The sequence below is a fragment of the Ctenocephalides felis genome, unplaced genomic scaffold (genome assembly GCF_003426905.1).
Source record: "Ctenocephalides felis isolate EL2017-DRISC unplaced genomic scaffold, ASM342690v1 CF-g0.4_SCAFFOLD_03571, whole genome shotgun sequence".
NCBI lineage: Eukaryota > Metazoa > Arthropoda > Insecta > Siphonaptera > Pulicidae > Ctenocephalides > Ctenocephalides felis.
This window is the reverse complement of record NW_020539725.1, coordinates 58,048,235-58,070,565: the sequence shown is the minus strand read 5'-3', so window position 1 is coordinate 58,070,565 and position 22,331 is coordinate 58,048,235. Positions and strand designations below refer to the sequence as shown.

Here is a 22,331-nt window from a genome sequence, read left to right as displayed (position 1 = left end):
ACAGTTATAAATTATTTTGTAAAATGAAAAACTAACAGAATTATTTTATTCACTTAACCCATAAGTCTTTGAATTTGACATCATTGTTGTCCTCTTGTACACAGTACCGGATGGTAGTTGGTGGTATCACTTGGTATAAAAACGTGCACGTAGTCATTATATTATACGAAGTACATATTCTCATTCTAGTTTATTTCTGTTATGTTTTGTGTTAATGAGAGTTACGTTTTAAAGATCTCATCCATATGCATAACTACACAGAATGCATACGACTTGTCAGCAAAGAGCTTTTGAGGATTTTTTTGTTGGTTTTAAAAATGTTATGTAAATATGCTTATAGGAGAAAATACTTCGTTAGTGCATTTATTATTTATCAGAATTGGTGTCGGTAATTAGTATTTATGTGATTTTAAAATATATCTAACTTAAAGTATTAAGCAAATTTTATAATTTACAACTTGCTATTTTAATACTAATTAATTTCCAAGTTATTGGCTTAAAATGTTTACTGATGACTGTATATTTTCGTACTAGTGGCTTCCAAATTTCTGAAATCGGCCCAGCCGATTTTGAGAAATCGTCGATTACGGCAAAAAATCTGTTTAAATACACATACACACCCACACACACACATACTTTTTCCGAATTTTGTCTTATTCGATTCAGAATGGCTTGAAACGTCGAAAAACCTATAACAAGCGAATCGTTTTTATTATGAAAACAGAAACTCCTTCGGAAAGTTAATTATACATTATCTAAGTCTGGATAAGCATAAAGAAAACAAAAAAATACGTTCTTACCTCAGTTTCTGGAATTTGTCATAGTTGAAATTTTTATTACATCTTACATTTTCTCTAAGTCTTTAATTACCGTATCGCACTCAATCACATCCTTCACAACTCCTGGAAAAAAACCTTTACCAGAACATTTTAATTTGTGTTCTAACTTATTTTTTTTGTCCTTGTCCTAACTCTCCACCGGCGCATTTGGCGTAATTAGTGTTTTGAAGCCGACTGCCGTTGTTTAATACCGCCGACCGCGCACTAATGTTTTTGTTTTCGCCGTGTTATTCATTTCGTTTATTTTTTTTACAAAAGTATTTCAACGACTTCAAAGCTGCGTGTAATGAGATTACGACCTCGTTGAAAATGTTGAATACAGCGGCCTGAAGCTACTTGACTCCAAGGATAAATGCATCGTTAGCGGGAGATGTCAGGACTCAAAAGGACGCGATCCAAAGGATACAGTAGGGTGTACGATGTTACTACGGTTATGGTGGCAGCGGTGTATAATCTGCACTAGGAAATGAAATATGCTATTACGATGAATATAAGTGTATCAGATTTTATGTTGTAGCTATTTATAATAGGTGATGAGGATTTTTGCACCAGCTAATTATAATCCGGCAGCATAGTACTCAAAGTACTAGATTTTTACATAATGTTAAATTAATGAATATTTTTTTACTGATACGATCCTTTGAAACAAAAGCCTGATATTTAACTTATTATTATTTGTGAATACTTAAATATTAAAATACACCATACTAGTATTGTAACTATATTTAAACAAGGGCGAGCAACCTTTTTCATCCACGGGCCAATTTCAATTTTAAAATTTTATGGCGGGCCGCACGGATTTAATATATATACTAGCTGACCCGGCGAACGTTTTGCCTCAGGAAATATTTTTAGAAAATCATTAGTATAAAAAATGGCCAACTAATTCTGAATGTACAAATATGTAGTATATAAATGAAAGGGGCAGCTAACACAAAAAACACATTGATAATTTACCCACTGCAACGCTAAAATACTAACATCCATATTTGTATTATGTTATGCTGCTATGCTCAGCAAAACGAGTGAGATTTCAATAATTTAAATAAAAATCTAAATTTTTTAAAAACAGTTTTATCTTCAGATTTTAATATTGAGTTTCTAAATTTTTTTTGCTAAACTTGCTTCTTCTGCAAGACATTCAAAATTTATAATACACAAATTTTTGCAAGACATTCAAATTTTAAAATACACATCGTGAAATATTTGTACAATAGGATAACAGTTAACAAAAAAAAACAGTTAGTTTTATCGGAGGTAACCATTTCGTTGCCAATATCTAAGAATCGTTTTTAAAATTTTGCAATGAATAAATCGGATAAATTTAAGCTTTTCTATAAGCTCAGAAAAATCTTGATCGAATTTCAATTAAAAACGTTCACAAAAAAGACGATCATTGTTAATTGATCGATCGAAGAGAGTGAAATTTGGAGTTGTATATAGTTTTCCATTTCGCATTAAAAAAAAATTGAAGAATAAAATTTTTAAAAAATTGTTACGTTTGTACAACTCATAAGAAAATTAATTGTTTTTTTTTTTGAATAAAATTTAAAATTTTTCATTAACACAAAAGTCTGAACTAAAATTAAGTCAAAAAGATTCATTGACTGAGCGCGGGAATAATGTAAAAGCAACAAATTACAAAATTGCAACAAGAAAAGAACAAATATACAAAAATGAAAAGGTATATATTTAATATAATAACGAGTGTATATTATAAGTGTATATAAATATTAATACAAAATAAAACAATAGTTAAACGCAAAACTAATTTACTTGAAAACTTTAATGAGAAATTTGCCACTGCTTTTTCATATATGCTTAAAATCAGCCGTTTTTCATAATTTTATTTTTTTGAATGAGGAAAGTAGATGAGATCGATGGATTTTTTATGAATTTTATGGTTGAAATTAACAAGGATCCACAAAAATTAACAAAGGATTATACTTGTTTATCTATGAAAGGATCCACAAAAAAGTTGTCTGGATTGGGTGTGTGACATATGTTTTCCCATGTACTTTTTAATGCTGAAGATAAATCTATAGCCAAAATTGAGACGCAAAATATTTAAAAACTGGTATAATAATCTATAAATTTTTCTAAATGAATTAATTATTTCCCAGCGACTTTTCTTTTGTGGACCTGTGTAATTATTTGCACACATACGTACTTCCAAAATAATAATTTATCATATTTTTGTTTTTTTTTTTTTTCAAAGCAAAGATTTCTCAGAGCTGACCTGAGTTTTATAAAAAAATTCGATGTTTACAGAAAAGATACATTTTTTAAGCTGTATAATTTTGTATGCTGATCACTTTCTGTGGTGGTTTTCATAAAGTATACCTACATCGATGTTAAATGGCAAAGAAAACAGCTGTCCTGCTAGCTTTGAACATTTGGAATCACAATTAAAATTTGTTCACTTTTTTCTAAATATGGAAAGTGAAACCCAAGATTCTGCAGAAGCTATTATTCTTCACTACCTAAATCACGAAAGCACTACAGTTATTCTTTCATATCCAAAACAATTGTAGTTTGCCATTTTGGGTCATATACTTCTTTAAACATTGCATTACTAATGAGCTAACGAATTTTGGTATTAAAAAGCACATCGTCATATACACGCTTTAAATTCTTCAGGAATTCTTTAAATTTACCATAATTCCACCGTCGCGACTTTATAAGATTTACTTATTTAATTATTTTAAATTGGGAAATGCGTTATTGTTATGTTCTCGGACAAGTTCTCAATTTTTCTTGCAATATTGTTGAACTGACAAAAAAATTAGCCTTTACAGCTGTATTTGATAAATTATCTAGAAAAATAATGTCTAGTTTAGAAACGCTTGGCGGGCCGCATGCGGCCCGCGGGCCGCGGGTTGCTCATCCTTGATTTAAAATAACTAGTGGTGTGTGGCATCGTGTCTTAAGGCAAATTGCTGAAACTTCCCAAAACGTAACGTAATTATCGAGGAATATTAAATGTTTTCAAATAGATTACTATAAAAACTGTAACATTGTCTAATATTTATAAGAATTATATAAACTGAATTACAAAGTTTAAATTATTTTTTAAAGTATATAAGTGAGTTTTATAACTTTAGCCAGAATTGAAATTAAAATCTGAATTATTTTTGATAAACAAAAAAAGTGCGCATAAGTTTCACACTCGATTGAAATAAAACTTTTTTGCTATTGTACGAGATGGCATTTAAGTTAAAAATAAGTACATCATATAACAATTTTGAATAATGTTTATCAGTAATATATTACTGATAAACATTATTACCATATCCATATTACCCTATCCACATTATTACCATATCCATATTACCATAACATACCATATATGGTAACACTTGTGATTCATACATTTTTTAGTGTCAACCATTATACATATTTATATAATAATAAATCATAAATTTATAATCGCATTCAAAATATTTATAATATTTCAAGCATTTGAAAATAATAATGCAACTAAAGTCATACAACATGATCGGTTTGTCATTGGAATTAGCATCTAGGATTTGAATCTTTATTAGAGAAATAAAGTAATTGCTGATTAATAAATTCTATAGTATTCGTTCAGACCGTGGACAGATGTAATATAACAATCTTGATTAATTTCATTAACACTAGCAATGAATAAACTGCATAGAAGTCCGTTATAAAGTGGATCTCTTGCTTAGAATAATAAATCTGAATATAAATTTGTTCTTCATTATCTATAAAAATATGCAATTTGTAATTCTTATTAGCCATCATAAACGAAACAACAGAAAAATTAGATAAATAGTGAATCCAATGAATATTCTGAACAAATAGCAGATCAAAGTTTTATACTGTGTTTGTTATTATATTTTGCATTGGTTGAATAATGCAACTGTTACTTCGTAAAATCATTTTGAAATTAAAAATAACCAATATTTTCTTTCTCTAGCTGCTCCATTTTACTCCGTTTATGGAGTAAAAAAGAGTACAATGAAGCAGGTGATGCATTTTTAAAAGACATTAAAAAACAAACACACTTTTACAATGACGACATAACTGGGAGTTGTACTGACTGACCATAGTCAGGCAGTTGTTCGTATTATATGTTGATGTAGTAGTTAATTTGGTTTAGACAGTATAATTACTTGGAATCAAGTGGAAACTTTGTGCCCAAATACCCTACGATAATTTCAATAACAATGACAGTTACTTAGTCAGTTAATGCTAAGAGAATAGAAACATTTTTCTCTTCCACCATGGCCATAAACCCTAAATATCTTCTCCACCAAAAAGCGGAAACACCAGAACCTCGCAGAGTTGAGTTGGATGTTCGGAATGCTGCTCACTTTTTTATTCTCGTCATTTATTATGCAGAAGTAAGTGTTGAGGTGCAGATGCTAATGTTAATCTTCGCGATGGCGAAACGCTGTACGCGTTGCATTTTTAATCTTTCGTCGTATGTGCACGTTATCCACCGCCAACGCGCAGTACTAATGCCGCCAAGTTTTGCATAAAACAAGTGCCATATAGCTTCCGAGTCTCGTAATAAAATTTCTTCACTGAAACAGCGGACTCAGCTCAAATGCAATGCACAGTCGCGAAAGATTCTTTTTTCGAGGAAAAATACATAGAGATAAAAATAATTTCCGGTAGTAGATCAAAACGACCCAACAAATGCGCTGTATTAAATAATCTATAGAAAGTTGGTGAAATTATTAAGTATTTAGTATTTTTTTGAGAGTCTTTTGAACCATATTCCTATTCCATTTCTGGTCCTTGTTTCAATAAACAATACACTAAAACTTGAGATAATGCAACATGTATAAGGTGTTGATTATGAGTTTTAAAACATCCATATACTATCTCGTCAAAGATCTTACCTTGAGATATGATTATTGTAAGTGCATCACGAATGTTGTCATTTTTAGTTGACAGGCTGAAAAAAAATCTGTCTGATTTTTGGAAGCTCATATTCTAAAAGTCTGGAAAATTATTGCTCATCTTCCCTATATAATTTTGAATAATTAGTGCTAAAGGGCTTCATACAGTTTATCGTTTCAATTAAATTAACAAGATTATTTCACTAAATGACAAAGACAGATGCCATTCAGGCTAAATTCTCTACCTAAATCGTATCTGTCTACATAAGCAAATATTTCGGTAATACAATTTCATTGTTCGTTAATTTTCTCAGATGTCATTATTCTTTCTGTTCGACTGACCGTAATAAATGTCTTTGTTAAATCAAACGGAACGCAGAATCAGTTTTTCTGTTTTTGACATTTCGGACGTATAATAATTCTTTTCTCGTAGAATAAACCTCTTTCGTTTCTTATATACTTGCCCATTTATATCAATCGGATTCATTGGAATAAGTCATTTGTGAGTTGCTTAGTATCGTGTTTCAATATTTTTTGCTGATAGATTTCAGTAAAAGAGCGAATTAATTATATTCGAAAGAAGAGAACAGCTAAAATGCGGAAACATATCAAGTCTTTTTCTTTCATTTAGATTTTTAGGTATTATTTCAAATCAAATCAGAAAAATTATCTTTATATATTGATATTAACCAAATTTTTGCATACTTTGTTGAATAAAAATGTACGAAATTTAAGTAATATTATTATTATTAACAGTTATATTCAATGATTAATATTTATGAAAAATAGACGATTCAATAAAAAAAAGAGTGCGCGTATAGTTCACACGCGATTGAATTAAACTTTTTTGTTATCACAGGATGGCATTTCAATTGTAAATAAATACATCATATAACAATTTTGAATAATATTTTTTAGTAATATGTAACACTTGTGATTACCATACTTGACACACATTTATTAGTGTCAACCATTATACACATTTATAGAATAATAAATTATTATTATAACAGCATTAAAAATGATATTAATTAAACATGATATTTGGAAACAATAATGTAATTAAAATTCAAATTATGATCTGTTTGTCACGTTTTAGCTCTCAATTCTGAATAGATTTGAAAAAATCAAAAACTTTTCGAAAAATATTGGTTTAGGTAACAATCAACCGAGCCGTTTTCTCGAAATTAACTGTTGAAAAAAATTTTTTGTCGATTTTTATGAACTTTTTTGGCAATAGATTAGTCTTATAGAACATACTAAAATGCTACGACTACGACAAATAGTTCAATGTAAAAAATCATTAAAATTTAAGAAAATAATGTAGTCATTATAGTGCCAAAAGTAGTTTTTATGATGTGATGTTTCAAACATTATTAGTTCATTAAAATTTAAAATAATAAGCTACAATTTTAGTCTGTCTCTGTGCTATATAATTAATATTATTACTATTAATTCTATTCGAAATTGCAATGTTTAAATTTAATTGAAAGCGATAACTATATTTCTGAATTTCATCCAAATATCTGAATCTCAATTTCGATTGATTAAGTCAATTCTTACACATTTCGGGAAGTTTATGCAACTTGCCTTAAGGTTAAATGACACTCTCAACTAGTTAGGCTATTATATCATTTATATGATGAAATTTATTATCAAGAATTACTATTTTACAACCCTAATTAAATGTAGGAACTTTTGATGGAACTTGCCAATATTGTTAAGAAATTACTACCAATAATTTCTACCATTTTTTTAAATTTTAAATTCCTAGTTCAACAAATATACTTACTTTCAGATAATTTGGGTCAATTAAACATTAATTTTGGCAGTGGTCCTAGAAATGTTATTCAAGGTGACGGATCCAACATTTAAATTAACAAAATTAATAAAAATTAAAAAAAGCTCTAGACAAAGCTCATAATTTTCAAACGGCATGGAATTTTTTTTTTCTAATTATCAATACTGCCACTTTGTTTTAGCTTGACGGTGAGTTCTGGGACACCCTGTATAAAACATATAAAATGGAAGTAGGTTTATTAATAATCATCAAAAACTATTGTTGATACGAGAAAGAGAATATTATAAAGAGGCAAATTATCTATTTCAATCATAAAAATTTGATAATCAAGTACTGTCAACAAAACCCTAGACAGACCATAATAAACCGCTCAATATATGTTACCAATAACTATTTCGTCTTTCCTTTTACCCATGATGAAAATACATAAACAAAATTGGTCTAAAACTATGGGGTTTGTATTAGTTTTCGCTCGTTCGGAATTATTTTCAGAGCTCCTGAGCAAGATGTAATCTACTTTGCTAAACTTAAATCCATTGCAGCGTGCTTTTCCGTGCTGTGTGTATTGCCGCCGTTGTGTGTTTGCTTGCAAAAGCGCCGCCGACCGCTTTTCAGTGAAGTTTGCGCGCCCACAACCGACGCAGCGACGTAGTTCAGCGCCGGCAGCGGCAGGTAGCGGTTCGAAAATCTGAACCGGATTGAGTTGTTTTAATATAGATGGTACAAATATAGGTGAAGCTCGAACTCGCATTGAAAAAAAAAACAAACTGAAGTTTTAAATCCAAAATAAAACCAGAGACTTGCGGTAGGTTTGTTTAATTTTTTTGAAAACTGGATAAAATGAGTATTGGTAAATTAGGTGAAAATGACATTTTTTCTTAGAAAAATTAGTGTTGAACTAGTGGTGTATAGTAGCCTTAAGACAAATTGTTGGGACTTCCCGTAATAAAATTTATATTTTAAAAAGATTCTTTTTTTTAATGTTTGGAAATTAATCTTTGGAAAAAATGGATTTTTGGGATATTTTGAATTTTTGAAAAAAATTTACTTTTTTTGAACAAATGACTTTTGAAATTTTATTTTTTTTATTTTGGATATTTTGAACTGTATTTCAAAACAATCGCACTGCTTTAGCTGCATAGAAACAAATATTCGAAGCGCGTTAGCGCCGCGTCGCCGTCTAACGGATAAAAGATGTTACGGAACCCATTGAAATGTAAACATAGTTTATACACATTATTAAAATTTCTATCAAATATCTGATAATTTGATGTGCGTATGTCTAATGATCATTTTTGTCCGCCAAATAGCTTTTTTATTTTTTTACTAGATCTCCGAAACCGCTATACCTGCTCTCCCAAAATTTTAATCATATCTTCATCTTGTCAATACAAGTAAAATGTTATTAATATCGGATGCTCCGTTCTGTTAAAAACTGAAAGAAAAGTTTTTGGCACTTTTTACCACGTCTCTCCGGAACGGCTGAACCTGCTTCTACCAAAAACTAATCAGCATGTCTCCATATCAATACAAATCGAATGTTTTTTTGAATCATTGAAATTGGTTGATCCGTGTTCTCGAAAACGTCGACGAAAAATTGTATCCGCAGATATACACCCACACGCACACACACACATACATCCATTTTTTAAGATATGCCAATATGTTCAGAAACCTGTGAAACGTAAAAATAAATAAAAATGTGTATTTTGGATTTTCTTGCGATTACTATAAATTACCCGACGGGAAGTTAATTAGGTGTAAATGGTATTTTGCCTTGAGACAAATCAAAATGTTCATATGAAATTCATATTTTTTTGAAAATTTTGAAAAAAAACAGATTTTTTTTGGAAATTTTGATTTTTTTTTAAATAATAGATTTTTTTGAAAAGTTTGTATTTGTTTGTATTTTTTGAAAAATAAATTGATTTTTTTTAATATTATTGAAAATTTTGAAATTCATTGAATTTCATAATGTCAAAAATGACTACCACATTTTTGAACTGTGTAAGTGAACTTTAGTGAATTATTAAAGTATCTATAAAATATATGATGATTTTATGTCCATTTGTTTAATGACTATTTTGGACAGCCAAATGGCGTTTAATTTAACCTTTTTTCTGAACCTCCAAAACCTCTGAACCTTCCTCCCTATAAATGTAATCAATTGTTCATCAATTTTGACAATACACGAGAAATGTGTTTTGAATCATACATATGTTTTACATACATACTATACACACACATACACACATACATATATCTTTTCTAAAGTATGACAAAACGTTCAGAAACCTTGCAGAAATTTCTATTTTTGAGATAATTTATATTTATTTATTAATTAAAAGTTAAAAATGTTAAAACAAATTGAAATTTTATATATGGAGCGTTATTAATCGTCATATTTGCAATGATAATTAACATTAAGCAACTTTTACAATGGTGACAATATAATTTTGAAAATTGTGACCAAAATTTAATGAATTTTTATAAGTAAACCTCTTTTTGTATGCCGATAATATTCTAGGATAATCGTTATCATAAATATTATCATCAAACAAAGTATCATAAAAATCATGACTAATTTTTTTAAACTGTTATTGATAAAGGAACGTCTTATCAGGAACTAATCAGCATTTATAAACTTTCAAAATTGTTGAGTTTTTAAAACTCGCCAAGACAAGTATGAGAAGTTTCAAAAATTTACAATATTTTGCATCAATGCATATTCCAACCTAAACATGTTTCCAAAAGCACACTTGTTTCTGAATAAAATGTAGGACGATTTCCTATATTTGAGAGAGTTAAACAGTTCTTAGCAAACTTTGTATAACCACAATTAACGCAACGCTGAGTGTAAATTATTGCAAGCGTATGTACATCAAAGTAAACTTAAGCCACATGTATGCATTTGCAAACTGTTTCCTGCTTAAAACATGTGAATAACGTTTGGTATCATATTAATAGATACTTTAAGTGAAAATAATTATTGCATCATATGTAGGTATAGATATTCATAACATTTATCAAGTTCGAACAAACATTATGAGAGGAAACCAAATGAAAATATTTTGTTCAATAAGTCAGTTACAAAATGAATTTAGAAAACAAATTATGTTCGGCTACCTATCATATTACATATATCTACGTATATAACTATATATAAAAAGGTCTACCCTTCAAAACATGCTCAATGTTTTTTTGGGTACTTCCTCGGGCACATCAATACACCTGCATTCAAGGGATTTCAAAGGATCATCATTGCTATACAAGCTTACATGAATTGTGAATCGTGGTCGCAAGAAAATTGCTTAAAAATTTCAATCAAAAACTTTAAAAATGTTGACAAGCTTTCCATCTATTATCCCTCTGCACATATGCTCGGGACACACCAGGAGCAGCTTAAAATGTTCGACGTACATTGTCGGTCGGCTGCCCTATCTGTGTTCGTAAAATACGAGCGAGGATTCACGTAAAATATCCTCTGGCATGAGTTGGACTGTAAATATAGAGGAAACCGGTGATAATTGATAGAATTATTTTAGGTAACATTAACTACCTGGAGAGTTCAGCAGATCATTTGTGTTCTTCTTCTTCGTCATGTAATGGACTCAATAAGGACTCGCAATTTTTTTATTTTTGCAATTTTTTATTTTTGCAAATAGTCAGCCGAGCCATTTTTCTAGATTTACCTTAAAAGGTGCTAAATTTTTGCCCCACGTTTTTGCTGAAAATCCTGAACCGATATTAACTCATAACTGCTCGAAAGTTATCAGTTTCGAATTGTTCTGATTAGTTTTTGGTAAAAATCTTTGGAGAAGTTTTTATGATAACTAACGATTTAAAAAATATGTATGTATACATACACGAAAGGAAAAAATGTAGGTAACTGACAGCCAAACAAAATTTTGGAAAATGTAAACCGAAGTAAAGTAAATTTAACCAAGTCTGTTTTAAATTAAATATGCAACTATCATAAACATTACAATTTTTTGTCGGCTTATCTCATATCTTGTCATCCAGCTTTTTGAGCGCTTAAATGAGTTTGAAAAAATAATTATTCTTCTCATTTAACAGTAAAAATTTAGTGTTTTTGGTATGTAAGCAAGGTTTGGCATATTTAACAGCTGCCAAACGAGATTCATAAATTGTTTATCTATATATCACGTCGACCGTTTAAACGTATATAAGTTGTACTAGAAATGTCACAGATAAGAAATACTGCAAAATGTGCAAAAAGAAATACCTTATTAGATGTAATTCCAAGACAAAAAGAAGTATAAATCACGGCAATATAAAGCAGATGCTATTCTGTAAACAAGTGAAACGAGCGTCTTCTACAATAGCAGTTGCTGCTTCAGAAATTGAATACAATAGTGGGAAATAAGAGAAAATATATCATTCGCAAATAACACATTCATTTTTTTGTGATAAATATGATTGTGATGTCTTCAATTTGCCCAATATATACTTAACAATCTTTTGGTTTTAGCATTGATGTTACTTGGTCATTTGTCAAATAATTCATTTACAATTGAGTCAAGTATTGCATCAACTCGCACGTATATTCTGATTTTTTTTTATCCGAGTTTTGCAGCAAATAACCATGTTAACAGTAAAAAATTCCCACTTGCTGCTGCGGCATCCAGGCATCGTCTTCGTTGTCGACTCCCGTGGAATCGGGTGCGAGATGATAATTTTCATGTCGGGATAACTGGAACACGATCGCATTCTAAGGAGTGTGGGAAAATAGAGGAAATGTTGGTAATGTTGGAAATGGGGAAATGGGCCAACGACGAGAATGCTTCGAGCAGAATGCGAACGAATTTCTGCTGCGCTATCGATTTTAGTTGAGGAAACCGCACGTGCTTTGGGCAGGTCATAGCCGGAAAAACTCCGGAATAATGTATTGACAGCGCGGTTTGCAACCAGGAATTCGTAGGTACACGACTCTCTGTAACTATCTGGATGTCAATAATAAATTCGTAGCTGGTCTTGCAATTTACATTACATTTATTAAAATTAACGACTGTTTCCTGTGTAAATTTCACTTTATATGCCATTAAATAAAACCCCGTTGATTAATTACTAGTGAGATGAGCCGAGCCGTTTCTATGAATAATAATTAAATGATGATTAGTTTTCGTCAAAGACAAGTTCAGCCGTTTTAAAAATATAGAGCAACAACCGCAAAAACAACCAGTTTTTGGAAGAACCACACAGCCGATTAGGGTGATTCGAAAAACATTCGATTTGTATTGGAGTGAATGATTGATTACATTTTACAGATGCAGTGGTTTTGGAGATACAGAGCAAAAGTACTAAGAATAGCAGTTTTTGAGAGTATGCCGCATCCGATTAGAGTGATTCAAAAACTTATTGCTTTTGTCGACGGTATCTGTTTATGTTTACGTTCTAGTAGATACACATAGATTTTGGAATACTCTAAAAAAATTTTACTTATTGATAAATTTTACTTGATGATGAATTATTATTATTTCACGAATGTTCAATTACTGTACGGAGAGCTCCAGCAATTTTCCTTAAGGCACAATGCCATACCCCACTAGTTCTTTAACTTCCCGTAGGGTAAGTAATTGTAATCGTCCAAAAAACGAAATTGAAAATTTTCACATTTCTTTACGTTTTGAAGGTTTCTGAACATTTTGGAATACTTGGAAAAAATAGATGTGTGTGTAGATACAATTTTTCATCTACGTTTTCGGGCACACCGATCAACCGACTTGAATGGTTCAAAAAACATTCGATTCCTATTGATAGGGAGATGTGCTGATTAGTTTTTGGCAACAGTCGATCCATCGTTCTGGAGTTACGAAGCAAAGAGTGCAGAAAATAGAAAACGGGTTTAGGAGAATGGAGCATCCGATTTGAATGATCGAAAAAACATTCAATTTGTAATTATGTGGGAAAGTGGCGCAAAAAAATTATGAGAAGAATGCAACCGATTTGAATGGTTAAAAACTGTCTGCTTGTGTTGACAAAATGATTGTTTTTAGGAAAAAAATTGTTCATTTCACAATTTTTTTTATTAATTAAAAAAAATATATCGATTGTATTTAGTGCGAAAAGATCCAGAAATTTGCCTCAAGCCATACACCACAGTTTCATGTAATTTTCCTACACGTTTTTTGATCAATTAAAATAATTAATTATAGCCACAATCATCTAATGAGTATAATTACGAATGTAATCATTTCATAGCTTTGCCAATTTTGATTTTACTTATTCCTTTGACTCCCAACATATTCCATCCCACAATGAAGATATCAAAATCAGGCATCTTTATGACATCGAAATATTCCACTGAGTCTTTATTACCTTCGTATATACTGAACCACCATATTTTCTCATGAAATTGCGCAATCACATAATAATATAAATAAAAGAGGTCGAATTGAATGAGACTGACGACCGAGAGAAGAATCAGACTCATACGCTGTAAGCAAAATAAAATGTTCAAAGTCAAAGTGAAATCAAATCAAATACCGTTGGCGGGTAATCGCGCGCGCACACACTTGCGGGCCTCATTTGTCTCCGAATGTTACACTCAAATCAGGCTTGAATTCTGCCACGGAGGCAAAATCTTCGAGGAGATCCAGAGGAAATTATTACATGGGAGGATAACTCGGCGGCACGGTTAGAAAATATGTTGAATATACGATATCAGTAAAAAAAACCTATATGGTATAGAATTATGAGAATATGCCAGCAAGTCGCATATAGCATTATTGTAGTGTGCCCAAACTAGCTGATGCACCATGCTTTGTCAGTAATAAGACAATACATGGCGATCTTAATATTTTACATATCTAAGAAGTAATAAGGAATTTCGGTGTCTACCACTTTCAGAAACTAGAAGCCCATTTAAATGAAATAGTTGCACCACTGCTTGAGATACCACGTTCTAGGAGACTCAATCGAAAATCACCAATGGATAATATAATAATCTAGTAAATTGTTTAATGGAACAATTTCTATAATTTTTACGTATTTCATCGAAATATGATAGTTAATTTAATGTATGATTTTCGTGTACTATTATTATATTATTTCATTATTTATTATTATTATCTATTGTTATTGATATTTATTACTATTTTTATGTTATTATCAGCTTCCCAAAGGAGAACTGGACCGATTTCAAAAATTTAAAATCCATTTGATGTATCTCGATGAGGTCTAGCGTTTCTCAGTTTTATGCGACGATTTCTATGTAAATCGCAGAAAAGTGAAAAATTTTCGTCCACGTTTTAGCCCGAAATTCTGAATCGATTTTGAAAGTTCAAAACCGTTCAAAAGATATTGGTTGCGAATAGACCTAATTGGTTTTGGTAAAGATCGGTCGGACCGTTTTCTTGTAATGAAGTATTAAAATTTTTTTTTCGACGATTTTCATGATTTTATGATTTTATAGTCTTATAGATCATATTGAAATATTACGACCATACGACAAGTCGTTTAATTTTAAAAATTCGTCAAAGTTTGCAAAAATTAGTATTGTTTTTTTGGCATTTGTCAAAATTAGACTTTACATCGATGTTTGCTCAAAAACGCCTGAACCGATTTCAGAAATTTAAAAGCCATTTTATGTATTACGATAAGTATCGTTTATCAGTTTTGTGCGACGATCTGCCAAGCCGTTAATTTGTAATTTGAAAAAAAAAGTGTTAAATTTTTCGATCACATTTGAGCTCATACTACCGAATCGATTTTAAAAGAATCAAAAACTGTTTGAAAGATATTAGTTCGGAATGAAAACTGATTAGTTTTAGATGAAAATCCACCGAGCCGTTTTCTTGTAATTAGTTGTTGCCGATTTTTATGGAACGCTTTTGGCAATAATATCATGATCTTATAGACCTCACTGAAAAATTACGGCTTTACGACAGTAGTTTAACTTTAAGAATTCATCAAAGTTTGAGAAAATGAGTAGCCGAGTGCACGTGTTCGTTCCATTTTCAATTATTTGTAACGACTCGGAATACTTTTAATCACTCATATTTTTTTCATTAAGTCGTTTATTTACACATATCGGAAAGTTCATGTAACTTGCCTCAAGGCAAAATACCAATACCACCTTTTTTATCTAGAAATATATTATAAAATTAATGTTTATTTATTTATAAGACAATTGCAGTATATTATAACGTTTTAAAATTTAAACTTCTCCTCACAATATGACTTCTTTCTGAAAAACCCCAAGTCAAATAATGCGATTATATCCAGGCGTTTTGTTTGTGTCGGTGTTCTCTCGAAACGAGCAAGAATTTGAATGGAGAATCTCGAAATTATGCGTCACTGATTTTCCACAAAGGTCCGTGCCAGGAGGATGTTCCATCTGCTTAAGATTCTTTAACTTTGATGGAGGAAAAATACTGAAACGTAGACGTATTTGGGAAAATTTTGGACTCACCTGCTAATAGTAAAGATGGGACTCAGCCGACCGTGAATAAAATTAATCTATGCAAGACTGTATCGAGTTTCGTAAAATTTTCATTCAATTCAATTTTAATTAGTATATTCACTTCTTAGCAGACATCAATAAATGGTCAAATTTTGGCTCATATACATTCACATACATTTTTAATTTCCATAACAAACAGAAATGCAGAAATAGAGTATGTGACTTCATAAAATTATTAACAGAGTTGTAGTAACAATAAAACTCAATTGAAATTTGTCACTTTTTTTAAATTTCTCAATCACTGAATTTGAATGAGTTTGGTAATTAAAACAAGGCTATTATCTATTCTTTAAATTTCAAAACTATATTTTAAATGTTTCAAAGTTTCCCTTCTGGTTTGAAAATCCCAGGCAGGTGAAGATATTTTTAGTAATATAAAAAGCGGCGACGCTTTTTTTCTGTTTCGCTGAGTTTGTCGAAAAAAGGGACGCGAGCGGACTTAAATCTCTCAAAAACGATATACTAAACGAAAAAATATATACTAGGAGCTTATAAAGGCCATTCACCGTTGATTCCCGAAATACTTTGCTTGAAATACTATGGCCTACGCTTTTACTCTAACGTAGACTAGATCTAGATAAACGAATTTAAGGTAGTTAGTGAGACATCTCGATTGGAGGAAAATAAAAGGAGAAAATTGCAAGAATATAATTCGAGATAAAAATTTTACTACTAACATATTATTTTCAAAGCATCCTTTTATGGAGGGAATGAAACTAAGGGATAGTAGAAATATTCAAATCGTGAACTGATAGCTTTAGCACAATTTCACAATTTTGTTTGAAAATTTCATTTGCAAATGCTTTTCCGATATACAAAATACAGCTACTACTTAAAGTAGGTCTTAATACCAAAATCAAATTTATCTAAATTCAATTTCTATTTGATATATGACTATAACACTTGGTCTTCAATCCTTATTTGTCTTGATAGTAGGTACAGTTCTCCAATCTTCTAATGCAATTTCTAACTAAATTAACAGAATAAAACTTAATAGTTTCTCAAATGTTTATCGAAATCCTCATACATATCTTGTTACAGTTACAGATCGTGTTTGACGTGTTCTCAAGTTTCAGTGTCATCGTAGCAGACTTTACATTTAGTTCTCATCTGAGCAAATAATTCTCAAAAGGCGTATTTTCACAGAGTGGAGTAAAATTTATTCAGGGAATAAGTGGATTCTACATAGGTTTAAAATTTTGGTCATTATTTTGAAATTGCCGTATAACTATTGAACAATTGTATTTTCTAAATTATTGAGATCTTTAAAAATCATTATATTTTTTTTCTCTTCATTCTGCTAAACATGGAATATCATTTTTTACTATTATGCGCTTCTTCAATGATATGAATATCTTCAATTTAAAAATCATATTAATGTCTTTATTTACGCAAAATATATAATACCTAGATATACCATGTTTTTGTTAATTAAAATATGTTTCATTGTTACTATTGAAAAGCAAGTTTTGATCCGGTATTAAAGTTGCTGATTGAAAGAGCTTTAGTTTGCGGTGTTTCAATTAAATTTAATCCTTTGAAAACAAGTGATCAACAGTTTGATGAGCTGAACAATTGCTTTGATAAAAGCATGGTTTTGAAAATTTCAAACAAAGAATCTCTATAATGTTGCTTTCTACTAGAAAAATCCGAAATGAATATTAAAGATAGAAGCAATCTAAATTTCTCGGTTTATCGTAAAACGCATAGAATAAATTATATAAACGAACGTATTCCAATTCATCTCTAAATCTGTTACATATACTTTTTTACATTGACCTTTTTGTTTTTTAATTCGAAATTAAGAGCGAGAAGTCAGTTAAAGTTTTATTTTTGGATTTTCAAAAAATTCGTGCTGTTTGTTTCTTATTTGATACTTGCTATAAAAATTGTTATGAAGTGGAAATTTGGGAGGCTCAAAATTTATTACAAAGTTGTGAAAAAGTAACTTTTACAATTAGATTTTAATTTAAACACAAACGTTCATTGAAAGTGAAAAATTGATTGCATTGTTGCAAGGCAGGTCAACCAGTTTCAGAGTTGTAGGGAAAAAAGGTAAATAATTGACATCTTGTAGTCTCAAATGATTATTAAAAATCATTGTTAATAACTTCTGGTAGAGTAAGTTATAGTAATCGCAAAAAAATCGAAAATGAAAATTTGAATGTATCTGTACGTTTTAAAGGTTTCTGAATATTTTGGCATACCTTAAAAAAACGGATGTATGTGTGTGCATGTGTGCGGATACAAATTTTCGTCGACGATTTCGGGAACACCGATTCGAATTGATAAGGAGACGTACTGATCAGTTTTTGGCGAAGGCAGGTATAGCCATTTCGAAAATATGGAGCAAAAAGGGCAAAAAATGGCAGGCCGATTTGAATGATTCAAAAAACATTCGATTCACATTGATGTGGAGACGTACTGATTAGTTTTTAGTATAAGCAAAAACGTAAGAACAGAAATTCCGATTAGATCCTAGACATATGCTCATAGCGTTGTGCGTGGGCATGTCGTTATAGCTCAGTTGGTTGGCGTCACTGTAATTTGTGTTCGCGTTAGTAGATAAGAAAATCAAACCTGATCGCGTTCGAATTCCACATCTGTAATTGTAAATTTTATAGTATAAATTTATTTTTTAATACTTCTTATGTTAGTATAGTTGATAGTACAGTATATGCATTGTTAACTCAGTGCATATATTTTGCGAACGAAAAATTCATGCATTTGAAATAAAATATGTTCATTCTAACAATAAGTCCGCCTAATTAGATTTTGTTTATTTATATTTCATTCAAACATATATGAACAATGTCGTCTAATCTAATAGGTGTAATAATAGGTTATTACATTTTATCCAAAAGGAAAAAATAATGAAAATTCTTATTTTTATAATATTTATTCATATGCATTTTTGTTGACTGATTATTTTTATTCTTCGTATGTTCATTTACGGTACTGAAAGTTCAGCAATTTTCCTTAAGGCAGGATGCCATGCATTACTAGTTGATTCATATATATGAAGAATTATTGACATACAGATGACAGATATACATTTTGACAAGTAGAGAAGTATGCAGGTAGACAGGTGAAGAAGTAGATAAGTTGACAAATAAGGAAATAGGCATATAGACCGGTTAACAAATAGACATGTAGGATAGTAAAAATGTAGGTAGACATGTAGACAGTCAGAAATGTAGACAAGTACAAGTGGACAGCTTAGATAGGTAGTCACATAAAAGGTAAACAAATCAAATATTTATTATCTAAAGCAATTATTTACATATATCAAAAAAATTATGCTTAGAGAAAATTCTTAATTTGTATTACATTTGTTTACATCAACTCTGTAAAATTTTCCATCTCTCCTCCATTAATTTCCGAAGACAAGCGGCGGCACTATTTAATCTCGGATCGGACGTGTTATTTGCGCGATGACTTATAAATAACTAAATATGAAAACTCCGAAGCAATTACCGGTAATGCTCGAGATACATCCGCCAGGCGTCGTGACCCATGAGCAAGGAAGGCGGTTACGGCGGAGGTTCCGAGTAAAATGCGGTGGAGGCTCGGAGGCGCGTGTGGCACAAACTAGCACGGAGGGAATTGATAGAAAAATTGCCAGAGCCGACCAACAAACACCTTTTCAAATCAAGATGATGAATGGATAAACGTTTAGTAATGGTTTTGTTGTGAAATGAAGAAACGATTAGCTTTGAATGCTTAATAATAATGTTTTTGTGTGTCAGGTTATTAAAGTTTTGATGTTACCGTAAATAAAATATAATGACTTAAATAGTACAAAAGCATGGATAACCATATTGTCATCTAAACCTAATAGTAATTTTTTGACCTGGTGTTAAAGACAAGATAGGGAACTAGGAGAGCTGGACATGCACTTAATATTTATACCAATTTTGAATAAAATATAAATGTGCAATTGTGCTACTTATATTTTTAACTTCCCGAAGGAGAAGTTTATATTTTCATCAAAAAATCCGATAAGCTAATTTTGTGTTATCTCGACGTTTGAAGACATTCTGAATCGAATGCAACCAAATTTGAAAAAAAGTATGTGTGTGTGTGCATGTGCCTGAACAAATTTTTGACCTTAAATTGACGTTTTCCCAAAAACGGCTGCATCGACTTCAAAAAATTAAAAACCATTCGATGCATCTCGATGAGGACTAGCGTTCATCAGTTTTGCGGAACGATCGGCCGAACAGTTTTTTTGTAAATAGCAGAAAATCGGAAAAAATTTCGTCCACGTTGATAATTTAAAACCCATTTGAAAGATGTTAGTTTTTGGTAAATATTCGCTGGTAGGTATTCTTGTAATTAACTGTAGAAAAAATATATGTATAGTCATCACATCACAAAAGCATCTTTTGACACATATTGTGACTATAATATTTTTTCAAACTTAGATGAATTTTAAAAATTAAACTAAAATTAGTATGTAGTATTAGTATGTTGTTATTAGTATGGACGACTTCTATGATTTTTTTTTTGGCAATTGATATCATGGTCTGCTAGATCATACTAAAATATTACGGCCCTACGACAACCGGTTTAACTTTGAAAATTTGTCAAAGTTTGAAAAAATTGGTCGCGTTTTTTTTGCTCAAAAATAGACCTTTTATCGACGTTTTCTCAAAAACGATTAAGTCGATTTTAAAAATATAAAAACCATTTAATGAAACTTGATAAGCACTTGCGTCGGTTAGATTTTTGAAACAATCGGCTGAGCCGTATTTTGTAATTAGCTGAAAAGTGAAAAATTTTCCGTCCATGTTTTAGACGTTATTAAAAATTTCGAACGGATTTTAAAACAAAAAAACTATTTGAAAGATATTGTGTGTGTCGTGCTGATTAGTTTTGGACAAAGATCGATCGAGCCGTTTCTTCGTATGTGAAAAGATATAATGGTGAACAACATACTAATACTACATACTAATTTTAGTTTAATTTTTAAAATTCATCTAAGTTTGAAAAAATATTATAGTCACAATATGTGTCAAAAGATGCTTTTGTGATGTGATGACTCAAACATTATCAATTCATTAAAATTTAAAATAATAAGCCTAAATTTTAGGACATACAAGCTCTAGTGTCTGTGCACTATAAAATATAATTACAGATATTATAAATATGTCTGAGAGTTATCAATTGGAAATAGCGATGTTTAGATTCAATTTATAGCGATAACTTAACTTTCCAAATATATAGTTAAAAATTTTATATAAACATCTAAATCTCAAATTCTGTTGATTAAGTCAATTATTACACATTTCGGGAAGTTCAAGCAACTTGCCTTAAGGCTAAATGCCACTTTCAACTAGTTATTATACTTATTAGGCCTAAAATGTAAGCTTTAATCAGTATCAATTATTATAATTCAGGGATATGTGTTTCAAGTATTATTCTAGATGTTACACTTCGGATTTAATATCACGTTTATATTCCATTATTCATTGCTCGTTCGAAAACTTTAAGGTGAAATGATTAACATTTCCACGGGTTTATACCTGTAATCCTGAACTTTGAAAATATTTAAACCTGCAAACAACATGCGGTAGTTGGTTAAATGTAGTAGAATTTAATTAACGTTCTAACATTAAAACTACTATTAAACCCAGAAGTGCGGTTGAACAATCCGTTCTATACTTAACGCACGCTTCGGCTTATTCGACTCTTAATTAAGTTTATTTGAGATAAAATGGGATTTATTAAGTTAATATGCCTTTTAATTTATTTATTTAATGAGATAGTTAATCGTAGAATTGTTTTTACTTATACTCGAGTATGCATTATTAATACTATATGCACTCTTGTAGGAGAGTACAATACTTTGTTTGTAGTGGAAGAGACTACATAGACTTATAACAAAGCTAATATATACCAAGTTATCAACAGTTCTATCCTTCTATGAACAAAAACTAAATCATCCTTTAAAATTCCTTCTGTACCTCTTCGTAAGCGGGTAGTATTCTTATAAATTATCTAATTATTTTCCGAATGCAGTAATCCAATCAAATCCTATTAATGGTGCTTGTGCATTTCTCATCGCTCTGTGCTACGAGTGCTACGAATGCTACGACTTAATTCGTTTCATGGAGAAGTTGAGACGGTGATTTGCGGACAGCCCGTAACGCCTTTCGCCCTCCAAGCATTCGTCGACGAAACTACGACGTACCAAGTAGTAGGCGAGTGTTATAATAATAGACTCAGGCATAATGGATATAATTTATATGGATTGGGGATTTTAAACGTTTATTCATTGGATATTTTATAAAAACGTTAATTTTTACTGTGAAATATATTTTTCATTT

The 22,331-nt window shown here is 30.6% G+C and overlaps 1 protein-coding gene across 1 annotated transcript in view; it reads left to right on the top strand.

Annotated features, from left to right (window-relative positions):
• Window positions 1-5,089: 5,089 nt before the first annotated feature.
• Window positions 5,090-22,331, top strand: part of LOC113386377 — a 65,774-nt gene continuing 48,532 nt past the window's right edge. Inside the window, exon 1 of the mRNA XM_026624160.1 lies at window positions 5,090-5,209. Within this exon, the coding sequence (XP_026479945.1) occupies window positions 5,090-5,209 (120 nt within the window). The remainder of the gene's footprint in view (window positions 5,210-22,331) is intronic.